This window comes from Diabrotica virgifera, chromosome 8, assembly GCF_917563875.1.
Source record: "Diabrotica virgifera virgifera chromosome 8, PGI_DIABVI_V3a".
Classification (NCBI taxonomy): Eukaryota; Metazoa; Arthropoda; class Insecta; order Coleoptera; family Chrysomelidae; genus Diabrotica; species Diabrotica virgifera.
In genome coordinates, this window is record NC_065450.1 from 177,564,824 (window position 1) to 177,580,096 (window position 15,273).

The following is a 15,273-nucleotide window of genomic DNA, read 5'->3' on the forward strand; positions in this document are numbered from 1 at the left end:
CTTTTTCTACGTGGTTGTCACCGCTGGTTGCCACTGTGATTACCGCCCCCAGATATTTAAAGTAATTTATTACCATTTCGAATTAATTAGTTGTGGTCATTAATAGTAGTAATGTTTTGCCTAACTCATGGTCTTGGATTTTTGGTTACGAGCATCTGTCTTGTCTTCTCTTAATTTACTCGAAGGCCCAGACTAACTGCTTCTTCCTTGAGTTACGAAAGCACCTCTCTAACTTCTCTTGCAGAATGAGCGACTGCATCTAGATCATCAATGATTACAACAATGGTTTTGATCCTCGATTAGCAAATCTCCCTGTCAGCCCAGATGACATTTTACTTATTGCATATTTCAAGGCCAAATAGACTAGCAACGGTGATAAGTGGTCTCCTTGTCTAAGTCCTGGTGTTATATTAAATGGTATCGATGTTTTGTTTCCTATTCTTACCTGTGCATACGAGTCTGTCACGCACAAGAACAACTCAAAGATAAAAAACCAAAAAGAAAACAGAAGAGCACTGAACAACAAATTTAAAGAAATTATCAACAAAGAAGACAGAGCACAAGATATAGAACAGAACTGGAAGGAAATCAGAAACGCTCTTGCAACGACAACTGAAATGATCACAGAACAACGACCACGGAAGCAAAGAGGGATGACAGAGGAAATATTAGATTTAATAGACGAAAGAAGAAAATGCAAACAGCACAAAGCAACGTACAAAGCAATAAATAGAACCATGAAACAAAAAATAAAACTGCAAAAGGAAAATGGATAACAGAACAATGTGAATAGATTGAAGACTTATATAAAAAACATGATGACTTCCATCTTCATAAGAAACTCAAGGAATTCACAGGTACGACATACTCACAAGGGTCAAATAATCTAATCAACGCAGAAGGCAAACTAATTTCAAGTCCTGAAGAACAAATAATTATGTGGGAAGACTATATAAAGAAACTCTTCTGTGACATCAGAGAACCTCCTACATTAAATAAAGAAAACGACGAAGGTTCTCCAATACTGAAATCCGAACTAGAATGTGCTCTACGTCAAATAAATAACAACAACAAATATGTAGGCAAAGATGAAATACCTGCTGAGCTATTTAAGTTAATCAACGAGACAAACTTAGACCTTGATCCTAGATCCCAAAAAGATGGCTTGAATACGTCTTCATACCACTGCCTAAAAGAAGAACCCCAAATTATGCCAGGACTTCCGCCTTAGATTAAATAAAATTCTGGAGCTTTTCTTGCGAATCATACAGAACAGAAGATGTGACGAGGTCACCGGTTAAGAACAATTTGGCTTAAGGAAAGGTATGGGGACACGAGAAGCAATATTCTGTCTTCAAACTCTGGCACAAAGATGCAAAGATCAGCAAGCAGACCTTCTTGTCTGTTTTCTCGATTTTGAAAAAGCGTTCGATAGGGTGCAGCACAGGACCTTGATAGAAAGATTGATCGACATCGGAGTCGACAGAAGAGATACTAAAATTATAGAGGCTATTTATTGGAATCAGACAGCAATCATAAAGACCAATTGTAACATGTCAAGACCAATTGAAATATAACGAGGTGTCAGACAGAGTTGTGTCCTATTACCGATACTGTTTAACGTCTACTCTGAGGTAATATTTGCGAAAGTTTGATCGCACTCTTGAGAAGGAATCAGGATAAACGGTCAAAGAGTAAATAACATTCGATATGCAGATGACACGGCATTAATGACTGATTCGGACCATAGTCTTCAGATACTGTTAAATAGACTTACTGAGAGTTGTGAAAAAATGGGAATGAAGATCAATACTGCGAAAACCAAAATTATGAAAATATCAAGGAACAAAAATTTACCCCTTCCAATATATGTGAACCATCAACTGCTTGAATACGTAAACCAATACAAATATCTTGGTTGCTCGTTCAATAATCAACTTGATTATAAAAAAGAAGTAAGAACGAGAAAAGAGGTAGCCCGACAAGGATTTTATCAAAATGAAAAGTTTATTTTGTAACAGTAGCAATATTATCAGCCTTAGGCCCTTAGATATCGTTTTCTGCATTGCTATATGTTGTCAATACTTTTGTATGCCACCACGCACCACCCCCAAGCACCACGCACCACGCATCAAGCACCACGCACAAAGCACCACGCACCAAGAACCACGCACCAAGCACAACGCACCAAGCACCACGCACCAAGCACCACGCACCAAGCACAACGCACCAAGCACCACGCACCACGCACCACGCACCACGCACCACGCACCACGCACCTGCACGGAACGGAGGCCTGGACACTCAACATAACAATGATAAAAAACAAATTAGATGACTTTGAAATCTGGCTTTATAGAAGAATCTTGAAAATACCTTGGGCCACCTGCACCACCAACGAAAATGTTCTGAGGAGAATAGGTACAGATAGGGAACTGTTAAAAATGATTAAAGTCAGAAAAGCTGGCTACCTGGAACACATACTGAGAAACGGAGAGTGCCACCTCGCGCAACTGATGATCCAGGGGTAAGATTGAAGGAAAACGGGGTCCCGGTAGGCGCCAGATTTCATGGCTTAGAAATATCAGAGACTGGACTGGCCTTGATTCAACATCTCTGCTTAGAGTCGCCTTGGACAGAGACAGATTTGTCAATGTAGTCGCTAACCTCCACTAAAGGAGAATGCACCACAAGAAGAACAAAGGTACCTTAAAGCTAAAATAAAAAGCACGATTTTCTGTCACATTAAAATATTGTTGTCAAATTTCTACTTCAAAACTTAATCTTTGTTCATTTAAAATTCCAGACGCTCCATGGTGTTCGCCCTGCAAAGCATTGCAACCTGAATATGCCAAAGCTGCCAAACAACTGGAAAAGAAGAAATCTACCATTAAACTTGGTAAAGTTGATGTAACAGTAGAAGAGGAGCTTACTGAGCAGTTAAATGTTACAGGATTCCCCACTCTGAAACTCTTCATAAGTGGCAGTTCAATTGATTATTCAGGTAAGATAACACAGGCCAACGATGAAAAACTTTTTTAATAAGATTACCTCTATGTTATGTATTTTAGTGGGCTGAGTCTGAAAAGCATATTAAAAATGCTGTATCACCCACCATTCTTTCACAATTTAACATTTAAAATTGCATAATTACCTTTGAAACCAAGGTGACTACTAAGGAAAAAGAAGCTTGTATTGCATTCAAAAAAATTGTAACCAAGTTTTTAGGTAATCTGAAATACCCTAACTACGACCTTATATTAGCTAATTTATTATTATTAGATAAGATTTAAGGTTTGGGATGTCAAATGAGCCTCAAAATCCACCTTTTGCACAACCATCTTGACTTTTTCCCACCGTTGGAACACCAATGTGATGGGTGATTACTGTTGGTCACTTCATCGGGAACAACAGAGTGCCTCTCATAGGAGAAAAAGCTACTTCAGAAGTTTTACATAAAAAAGAGAAAGAAAATACAAAAGCATTGACTCCTGAAATGATTGCACAGATCCTTACTATTAATTACAAAATAAGAATTAGATAAAAGGTTTTATTCTAATAATGTATCATTTTAATGTATTTCGGTATTTTGTCTTTTTCAAATTAATATAATGTATAACAAACCAGTGTCATATTATGGAAAAACTATGGGTGATACGTAAAATCTAATTTCAGATTCTTGTTTAGCGCCGAAAAATACATAGGATTCAAATAAACTTGTAAGAAAAGTTTTGTAATAGTTATTTTCCCAACTAGTGCGGAAAGTGATACTTTCACGCACGAGACTGCCGTTGACCCGAACACGGAACAATATTTTTTCTAGTACGTTTGGAAAAAAGCCACAAAAAATAGATTTTATATTTATATAATATCAATTTTTATTTAGAAGTGAAAATACACAAATTAATTCTTTGACAAGGTTCTCAAAACCAAATTTTCAATATAATGGGTTACCACGACGTCGATATAGGTTTCCAGGACGACGCGCGACCATTCAAAACCATTGTAATTGTGGAAAATTTACTTTCACTCACGCCGTGCGGGAAAGTGCAACTTTCGGAAACGAAATGCGTGCGTAAAAGTGGCTCTTTTAGCATGACCGTAGAAAAAAAATTTTTGTTGGCCTGTGTAATTTAATATTTTCAACGAGTATTTAATTATATTATCTTGATTGTCAAATCAAATCTTAATGTGGTTCATGTAGGAGGGTGGCTGTGTTTAGTAGTTTACCAACATTTTTCATGGTAACTTATTTATTTACAACAATTTTTTAAACAAAAAGGGAACTTGCATAAAATTTTAAATTCGAAAAAAATGTTATAAATCACAACAGAACATAATAATTTAAAACACTGTGGTCCAACCTTTTAGACGTTGAGGGCCGTATTATAAATTTGAAATTATTATGAAGGGCCAGAGAACTCGACTCGTTGAAAAAAAGTTTATTTTAAAAAATAATATACAAACGAAATATTAATTACAAGTACGTGTTATGTTTAAAATTTAACATAAAATAAAAAATCAATGGGATATTTGAGGAAAGGGTTTATCCTCTACTAACTTTTGCACATTGCACATCTATATCTATGCTAGTCTTAGTGAGTCTAATACACGCTTCCAGAGAATCGTTTTCCATGCGATTACGTGTTTTAGATTTAATATGCTTCAAAGCAGAAAATGTACTTTCACATATATACCTACGTACTACCAAACATTGAATATAGTTTCAACGCAAAGTTACGAAGTTTAGGAAAACGATCCTTGGAAACTAACTTCCAAAAGGTACTAATGTATTCATTTTTCTTTGCTTGAAAAAACGAATCGGACTGTAGTTCGCACAGCTCTAATTTGTATTCTGCTGATTGGTTCTGGATGTTGACTCCCATTGGATTGTTAAAAAGCTCAAGATCGGGTTTTAGTGTATCAAATTCCGAAAACCTTTCATCGAATTCTCTTTTTATTTTTGTAAGAACTTTTGCTAGCCTCGGAAAATCGACCATGGGTTCTTCTTGATTTATTTCTAAACACGCAGAAAAATGTGTGAGGTCGTTTATTTTCATGCAGTTCTCGAAAAGATCAAGTTTTTTGCGAAATGTCTCAATTTGACCAACCAACTGTGAACTGTCTTATTTTTCCCCTGGAGTTGTAGGTTTAATGTGTTCAAGTGAGAGGTAATGTATGTTAGAAATGCCAGTTCATGAAGAAATGTTTTGTTCTTAAGCTTTGTTATAAATACTTCCGTGTTAACAAATTCCGTTTCAAAAAACAGTAAGATCTCTTTTCTCAAAAAAAAAAAAAAATTCTATGGCATTTACCTGCACTCAACCAGCGTATCTCTGAATGTAGGGGGACGTCCTTCTGAATGTAGGGGATATTCAGTATTTAATTCCTCCAAGAAAGAGATGAATTTTCGGTGTCGCTGAGCTCTGTTTCCTTCTCTTAAGCTGTTTACTATCTGCACTACAGTTTTCATAGTATCGTTGATTTTAATTATCTTTCCGCAGAGAGCCTCTTGATGGATAATGAAATGAGACATAACACAGTTAACACCATTTTTCCGCAAAAGTCCAGCCAATCCCGTTATGCGTCCCGTCATTGCTTTTGCTTCGTCGGTGCAAACGCAAGAGGACTTTTGAAAACCGCCTATATTTTTCACAGCGTCACTAACTGCTTCAAATATATTTATACCTTTGGAGCCGTCTTCCATGTGATGCAGTTTTAGAAGTTCCTCAGTTACACAAAAATTCTTCACTGATGCATCTAACAAAAATTAATAGCTGATTTTTGTCAGTAATATCAACAGATCCGTCCAGGGCTAAGGAATAGTACAAACAATCAAGAACTGTCTCGACCATTTTTTTAAATAGGTACATGAATATTCAGCTCATCAACTCTTCTAGATACAGTTTGATGGGAAACTGAAACATATTAAAAAATTTTGGCCATCTTTTCATCTCCAAAGGAACGAGCCATTTTAATGGCACACCGCTTGATCATTTCTCCATCTATAAATGCTTTTTTATTTTTGACAAGCTCTAAACATACTTCACATAATGCTGCTAAACTTGATGATTAAACAGCTGTCGGTTTGGACATAGAGATTTTTGTTTATTCAATTTAGCTTTAAGTTCTTTTACAAGAGTATTGCGAGCTTCACCTTGATATTCGTCGTATTTTGTTTTGTGCTGGGTTTCATAATGCCTACTAATATTGTATTCTTTTGATACCGCGAGTACTTGACAACAAATAATGCTCTGAGGTTTGCCTTTTAATTCGATGAAAAAATATTGATTTTCATATTTTCCTTGGAACGTACGATTCTCTTCGAAAATTTTGCGTTTTTTTGGCACTACTCATTCTGAATTTAACATTCAACTTATTCGCCACTGTTAATTCAACACGATACATGCAACTGACTGAAGCTAACTGCCCGCTCATCGGGAGTGGGTGTTCAAGACTTACTTTCTTAAGATTACGGAAAGTTAGACAGGGTTCGAACAGGTAAAAGTTATCAATGGCAATACATATTTGTGAAATGTGTTTGCGGGGGCCGCAGTTTAACGAGCCTCGGGCCGCATGCGGCCCGCGTGACTGAGGTTGGACCACACTGATTTAAAACATGTCTGTATCAAAGATAAAAAAGTTGTTTTTGTGTTCCGTTTGGCCCATAAAGACGATTCTAAATTCAAATTATTGCAGCTAGCCCAAAACGCATCGTGACGTCATATGGTTTTGTATTTACATTCTGCACCAACAAAGTAAACAAAATTGTATATAATTTTAAATTAGACATAATAAACGTCACTAGAAAATACGTTTGACCGTTTGAACTATTTTAAGCCCATAGAAAACTTGTACTTTTACAAAATGGCACTAAACAACACTTATGTAGTGTTTTATTTTATTTTCCATAGTAAATCTTCTTTCCTTTCCTTCAAAAACTGTATCAAACTCCAATCTCAACAAACTGGTATATATTATTACAATGACATAGGATAAATGTCATTAGAAAATAAATATTTTTCCCTTATTCCGCGACGATCAGCTAGCCAAATATCCAAGTAGGTGGAGGCCAATAAAAGAAGAAGAAAAGAATACACCTAAATATAACCATAAAGTTCAACTATGTGACGTCACGGGTCGTTTGAATTATTTTAAAATATAGAAGATTTTAAATTTGTGCTTCTAATTATTATGAGTTTTTGAAGCGTAAAATTTTGGAAATCTCATTTTTAAACAAAACCGAACAATATTATGTAATAAAAAAATGTGCAAGTTCCCTATTATAAAAATAGATTTTTTCGCTTCGAAATCACTTTTTTGATAATTTGGGGATTTGGGCTCTCTTTTTTCAATACCACTTTTTAAATAATGTGGGTTAATTCAAGACGTAATTATTCGTGTGATTTTCTGGTAAAATGCTGACTTTAATAGTCCATTCTTTCACGGTTTTTGCTCTAAATTTTAAAGAACCGCTTGGATTGACATGCAATTTGGCATACGTATAGCTTACATGTCAAAGAAAAAAAGTGATATTGTGCCGATGTGTGCTGTGCTTTTGCCCTGGGAGTGAAAAAATATTTGTCCAAAATAAGTCCGGAAATAGGTAAACTGACTAATTTTAAGTAACTTTTGTTCTATAGAGCTTTTTCGCCAAGTCAACACTTTTCGAGTTATTTGCGGGTGAATATGTTAATTTTTCAACAAAATAACCACATTTTTAGACGGTTTTTCGCAAGTAACTCAAAAAGTAAGTATTTTGTCGAAAAAAACGATCTTAGCAAAAATATAGCCTATAAAAAAGTAAAAAAAAAATGGTGTACACGTCAGGTCTCTGGATCTCGTAGAACCAGAATTATAGCCAATGAAAAATAGATTCATATTCACCAAATTTCAAATAGAATATTTCGACGTGAAATATCCAAAAAATTAAGCACTTTTTGCGAAAAACCCATTATAACTTTTTTAAAGTGTTTAAAAAAGCTTTATTTCTGTTTTTACAAAAAGTTTCTAGCATTAAACTTAAGCAAGTTACGCTCAAAATAAAGTTGGTCCCTTTTGTTTTTGCAAAAAAAAAATCGGGAAGACCACCCCCTAATTAGCAACTTAAATGAAATTAATCGTTACCTCTCCATAAATTATTTTACTTATGTTGTGTTTATATAATCTTTAAGTTTCATCGATTTAAATTGCTTATTTTTGAAAAAATTTGGTTTCAAAATAAAATTTTTCAAAATTTAAATTTTGAAAAATATGCTTTTTTTCAAAATAGCTTAAAAATTGTTAGAGATACCAAAAATCTCGAAAAACAAAAAAGTTAGATTTCCTTTGCTGAACATCATGTATTTTTTTGTTTTTCTGTTAGACAAAAATTGATTGAGATTTGGTGTTTCTAAATTTGCATACACTCGTGATCAGTGACTCGTTCAACCCCTTTTAACTACAGCCCTTTCAATAATAAGGACTTTGAACCGATGAAACTTACATATCATATTGTAGCGGAAGAGAAATCTTGGCCGATCCCCGTATAACAGTAAACACCTCGAGAATGACGTAATCGGATGTGCTAGGCCTCGCCGGAGAATTCTGGAAGGTACGTCACGTAGGCGGAACAAGCCGATAGCTCGAGATGGGAGTCGATTGTTCCAGAATAACAACTGGGTATAAATACGGGCATATTTTGTGAATAAGTTTAGTGTATAAGATAAATTCGTCTGTAACTTATATAAATAAAGTCGTATATAAATTACGAACCGCTAGTTTTATTGTAATTAGAAGTAATTACACTAATCACGCTACAGTTGGTGTCGGTGTTCGGTTAACTTAGTGCGATATAAATAAGTGAATTACAGAGAGACTTTAAAATACTTTTGGACTTTATTCGTCGGGAATAGTTAAAGTGCGTTGATTGTTCGGTATTCGGAAAGACTGTTAAAAGACATTTTGGAAAGTACGTGTGTGCCGACCAAAGATGTTGCTACAAGAACTTACAGTAAAACAGCTCCGTGAACAGCTCGAGGAACGGGATCTGGACAGCAGTGGGCTCAAGATAGTCCTACAAGCACGACTCGAGGATGTCCTCACGAAGAACGGAGAAGACCCAAAGACGTTCCACTTCCAGTCAGCAGAACAAGTAATCTTATCGAAATTAAAAACTGTTTCTGAAACGATCGATGAAACTTCTAGAAGAAGCGACGAGAAACTTGAAGAAGTTAGTAGACAGAACAACGAGAAATTTGAAAGTGTTTCTCAAAAGATCGATGAAACTTCTAGAAGAAGCGACGAGAAACTTGAAGAAGTTAGTAGAAGAAGCGACGAGAAACTTGAAGAAGTTAGTAGAAAAAGCGACGAGAAATTCGAAAATGTTGCTAAAAGATTCGATGAGACTTCTCAAATAATTAAAGAGGTCTGTAGGCAAAACAACGAAAAACTAGAAGAAGTTTGTAAACAGAACAATGAGAAATTTGAAGAAGTTTCTAGAACATTCGATAAGATGCAGAAAAGTGTAGAGACCGTAGAAGAAAAGATCAAACAGCTAGAGAGCAGGATAACCGATACAAAAGTACAACCATCAGTTAATGCAGCAACGTTAGATCCTTTAGTGAAAGATGAACTACCGAGAGACGAAACGTCGCATAATATGAGATTCAAATTACCACCATTTGATGGAAAGTCCTCTTGGTCCATATATCTTAGACAGTTTGAAGCTATTGCGACCGCCAATCATTGGACCGAACAAGAAAAGGCTGTTTCCTTGACTGCTGCTTTACGAGGTGATGCTGCAGATATATTAAGGTCAATTCCCAAGGGTCAAGAAAATTGTTACCAGACCTTGTTCACTCGTCTAGAAAAACGCTATGGAGATGCCCATCTACAACAAGTATACAAAGCACAACTGCGAAGTAGAAGTCAACGAGCAAGTGAGAATCTGCAAGAATTTGAAGCAGATGTGGCTCGTGTGGTGCGGTTGGCTTATCCAGAGGTGCCAGACAGCGTTTTAGAAGAAATTGCAGTAGATACCTTCGTCAATGGGCTGAAAGATAATGAACTACAGAAAGCTTTACGACTAGCAAGACCGAAAGTTTTAGATGAAGCACTTGCTATTGCATTGGAACACGAAACGGCTAGTCAAACTTCACGAGGCCATAGAGTAAGAACCATTGAAGAAAGTGACGAACACAACGATGAACGTCTGGAGGAAATGATACGGAGAGTATTAAGTAATCAGATGCCAAAGAGACGCGAGCCTAGATGTTGGAATTGTGGAGACGTAGGCCACATTCGTCGTAATTGTAAGAAGATCGTACAGCCGTCGGAAAACTAGAGCGGGTCGACACCAAGGGGCAACTGCCGACCTCGAGAACTAGAGCCCCCATAGTAACTGTCAACCTTACGTCCTCCGGTGGAATCCACAACTTATACATCGAAGGTCGTATCAGTAATAGATGTAGATCATTTTTGGTGGATACAGGTGCAACGAGAACTATCGCACGTCCAGATGTAGTACGAGACCATAATAAATTATCACCTGCAACAGTAAAGCTTAGAACAGCGACTGGTGAGCTAATTAATACATATGGCGAGGCTAATATGTCAGTATCCATTGGCCAGACCACAGTTGAACATCAAGTATTAATTGCCGAGATCTCCGACGAATTCATATTGGGGATGGACGTACTAAGGAAAGTGGGGGCAATATTGGATGTTCAAAATGGAGTTCTCAGGATCAACGGTGAAGAGTTGCCCTTTCACGACGACAAAGAAGATGTCATCCGCTTACTAACTACATGCGACGTAACCATACCCGGTAATAGTGAGAAAATTCTGATGACCATGCTTGATGGACACTGCCGAGAGGGAAGTTTAAGGATGGTCGAAGATGTAGAAAATGTCGAGTTCCTAACGGCGAAAACTTTGGTAAAAGTTCGAGATGTCATCCCTGTAAGAGTTATGAATTTAAGGGAAACTGCTATTAAGTTAAGTAGAGGAGCTTTGATCGGACAGTGTGTTCCCGTGGCTTCAATTTGCTCTATGAATACCAATGAGAAATCATCAAAGTCAAAGTATCCAAAAGACCTTGTCGAGATGATCATTGAAAGATGCCAAGACCTTGACTATGAACGAACGGAAAAAGTAAGGTCTATGCTGATAGAGTATCAAGATGTTTTTGCTATTGATAAGAAGGATAAGGGCAAAACAAGCATAGTAACGCATAAAATAAATACCGGAGACGCTCAGCCAATCAGACAACGGCCTAGACGACTTCCATTTGCGAAAAGAGATGAAGCCGAAGAGATTATCAAGGATATGGACAAACAAGGGGTAATTGAACCATCGAACAGTCCATGGACATCATCAGTAGTTCTGGTAAAGAAGAAAGATGGTTCAACGCGTTTTTGTATCGACTACCGCCAGCTCAATGCGGTAACAAAAAAAGATAGTTATCCTTTGCCCAGAATAGACGATACATTGGATACTCTCTCCGGTTCTCGTTGGTTTTCCACACTCGATTTAAAAAGTGGATATTGGCAAGTAGACATGGAGCCAGCCGATCGGGAGAAAACCGCATTTTCGATAGGATCAGGGCTTTGGCAGTTTACGGCTATGCCGTTTGGTTTATGTAATGCCCCTGCCACATTTGAAAGATTAATGGAGGCAGTTTTAAGAGGTCTAACATGGAAAACATGCCTGGTTTACTTGGATGATGTAATTGTGGTTGGAAGGTCCTTTGATGAACATGCCAAGAATCTAATAGACGTCTTTCAACGATTGAGGGCAGCGAACTTGAAGTTAAGTCCGAAGAAATGTCACATGTTTCGACGAGAAGTTAAGTACTTAGGACATATTGTATCGAGTAATGGTGTAACAGCTGATCCTGAAAAGATTGATGCAATTAAAGATTGGCCAGTACCAAAAGATAAACATGAAATTAGAAGTTTCCTTGGCCTATGTACATATTACCGACGATTTGTCAAAGGATTTGCCAATATCTCCAAGCCCCTAACAAAGTTGACGGAGGAGGGCAAAGAATATACATGGAGTGAGGAGTGTCAAAAAGCTTTCGAACAACTACAAAGGGCTCTGATCAGTGCACCGATATTAAGCTACCCGGGACAGGCAGGAAAATTTGTTTTGGATACCGATGCTAGCAACAGTGCCATAGGAGCTGTTCTCTCACAAATCCAGGATGGACAGGAAAAAGTCATCGCTTATTTCAGCAAAGTCCTGTCGAAACCAGAAAGAAACTATTGCGTTACCAGAAGAGAACTGCTGGGTGTAGTGAAGGCTTGCGAACATTTCCATAAATACTTGTACGGCAGAAAGTTCCTTCTTCGAACAGATCACGCTGCTCTAAAATGGCTCATACAATTCCGTAATCCAGAGGGCCAGATGGCAAGATGGTTAGAACGATTACAAGAATATGATTACGAGATAGAACACAGGGCCGGAAGAGTTCACTCAAATGCTGATGCCCTTTCGAGACGACCATGCAGTGCGAATTGTAATCACTGTGCCAAATTAGAGGAACGATTTTGCCCCGTGAGACGAACCACCGTAATTAATGAGCAATGGCAGCCCCAACAGTTACAAGACGCCCAAGAAGATGATCCATGTATAAAAAGAGTATTGGATTGGATGCGGCAAGGTGAGAGACCTAGTTGGCAGAACATTAGTGCATGTAGTCCAGAAGTCAAGGCCTACTGGAGCCAATGGAATTGCCTGGTACTAAAAGATGATCTTCTGTACAGAACCTTTGAGAACGATGATGGTACAGAATCTAAGCTTCAGTTAATTGTACCTAAAAGTAAAGTGTCAGAAGTATTGCGTCAGTTGCATGACGGTACATCAGGTGAACACTTTGGTATTACGAAGACTCTGCAAAAGGTTCGAGAACGGTTCTATTGGGTGAACTGTAAAGATGATGTAAGAAGATGGTGCCGAAAATGTGAACCGTGTGCATCCGGTAATGGTCCGGTTGGTAAAAAGAGAGCACCCATGAGACAGTACAATGTTGGAAGTCCTATGGAAAGAGTAGCTATCGACATTGCAGGTCCATTTCCAGAAACCGATGCTGGAAATAAATACATCCTGGTAGCCATGGATTATTTTACAAAATGGACTGAGGCCTATGCATTACCAAATCAAGAAGCTGCTACCGTTGCAGAGGTACTTGTTAAAGAATTCTTTAGCCGATTTGGTGTTCCCTTGGAGATCCACTCCGACCAAGGGCGAAACTTTGAGTCAGCTCTTTTCCAAAACGTTTGTAAATTGATTGGTGCCAATAAGACCAGAACAACACCCCTGCATCCTCAATCAGATGGGATGGTCGAGAGGATGAACCGAACGATGGGTAAACACTTGTCCAAAGTTGTATCTGAACATCAGCGAGATTGGGACCAACACATTCAGTTATTCCTGATGGCCTACCGCTCGGCCGTAAATGAAACTACAGGTCAAACACCAACCTGCCTGATGTTGGGTCGTGAAGTTCGGTTGCCCTGCGACCTAGAGTTTGGCTGCGGACCTTCCGAGGAACATGTTGCAGGCGAAGACTACGTTGACCGCCTGAAATTACGAATGAACAACATTCATGAACTTGCCCGACAACACATCCAGATAGCCAGTGACAGAATGAAAGATCAATATGATTCTCGATGCAAGAATGAAAGCTTCGAAGTAGGTGATCTTGTCTGGCTTTATAATCCGCAACGTCGTCGAGGCTTATGTCCTAAACTGCAAAGACAATGGGAAGGTCCATATGAAGTTAAGAAGAAAATAAATGACGTAATATATAGAATTAAGAAGTTGCCAAATGGTAAACCAAAAGTTATTCACATAAATCGTCTTGCACCATATGCTGGCTCAAATGAAACAGAAGAAGCACGAGTCCTCCAACAGGAGATGAAAGATGTCGCACAGCCAAGTTTTAATCAATTTATGTCAAATTACGCAGCGAGAAAGAGTGCTAGATTCGGCGTGACCACAGAAGTTCAGCAAGATCTGTTTGGTGTTCCAGAAAACGTCTCTCTGGCCCACTGTGTTGCCCAAGACCTCGAGATGACTAAAGGAATATCGTCCGTATTCAATAGAAAGTTCGGCCGCCTGGACGAGTTAAGAAATCAGCAGCCTAAAATTGGAAGAGTACTGCGATTGGAAGATGGTCCTCGATCTTTGCTGTATATGGTGACCAGAAAGTCTTATACGGACACGCCAAGCTACGAGAACATATGGCGTGTTCTAACTAATTTGAAGAAAATCGTGTGTAATTATGACATCAAAAATTTGGCTTTACCAAAAATAGGCCATGCAGTAGAAAATCTGGATTGGAAGATTGTGAGAAGCATGCTTGAAGTGGTCTTCAGAGGAACTGGTGTACAAATCACTGTGTGTTGCATGAACCCGAAGATGTCGTACCCTTCAAAGACAGTAGACTGTTATTTCTTCTTGAAGGGTGTATGCAGAGCTGGAGAGTCGTGTAGATTCCGCCATCCTGGGCCTTCATTTAGAGTTGCTGATCGAGACGCTCAGATCTTAAGAGGGGAGCAGTGTAGCGGAAGAGAAATCTTGGCCGATCCCCGTATAACAGTAAACACCTCGAGAATGACGTAATCGGATGTGCTAGGCCTCGCCGGAGAATTCTGGAAGGTACGTCACGTAGGCGGAACAAGCCGATAGCTCGAGATGGGAGTCGATTGTTCCAGAATAACAACTGGGTATAAATACGGGCATATTTTGTGAATAAGTTTAGTGTATAAGATAAATTCGTCTGTAACTTATATAAATAAAGTCGTATATACATTACGAACCGCTAGTTTTATTGTAATTAGAAGTAATTACACTAATCACGCTACAATATAAACAATATATACACGAGTCAAGAAACTTATGAAGTCGTAACGATTAAGTTCATTTAAGATACTAATTAGGGGGTGATTTTCTCGATTTTTTTACCAAAACCAAAATGGACTAACTTTCTTTTGAGCGTAACTTGTTTAATTATGATGCTAGAATTTTTTTTTATAAAACAAAAATGAAGCTTTTTTTAAACACTTTAAATAAGTTGTAATGAGTTTTCCCCGAACTGTGCTTCATTTTTGGTTATTTCACGTTAAAGTATTTCATTTGGAATTTGACGAATATGAACCTATTTTTCATTAGCTATAACTCTGCTTCTACTAGGTGTAAAGACATAATATATACACCATTTTTTAAAAATTTTTACAGGATATATTTTTGCTAACAATGGTTTTTCGACAAAATACTTACTATTTG

At 37.8% G+C, this 15,273-nt stretch overlaps 1 protein-coding gene across 1 annotated transcript in view; it reads left to right on the plus strand.

Moving 5' to 3' along the window:
* Positions 1 to 15,273, plus strand: part of LOC114326271 (protein disulfide-isomerase-like) — a 126,101-nt gene that overhangs the window by 21,100 nt on the left and 89,728 nt on the right. The window contains exon 2 of the mRNA XM_050658202.1: positions 2,807 to 3,004. Coding sequence (XP_050514159.1) covers positions 2,807 to 3,004 — 198 coding nt within the window. The remainder of the gene's footprint in view (positions 1 to 2,806; positions 3,005 to 15,273) is intronic.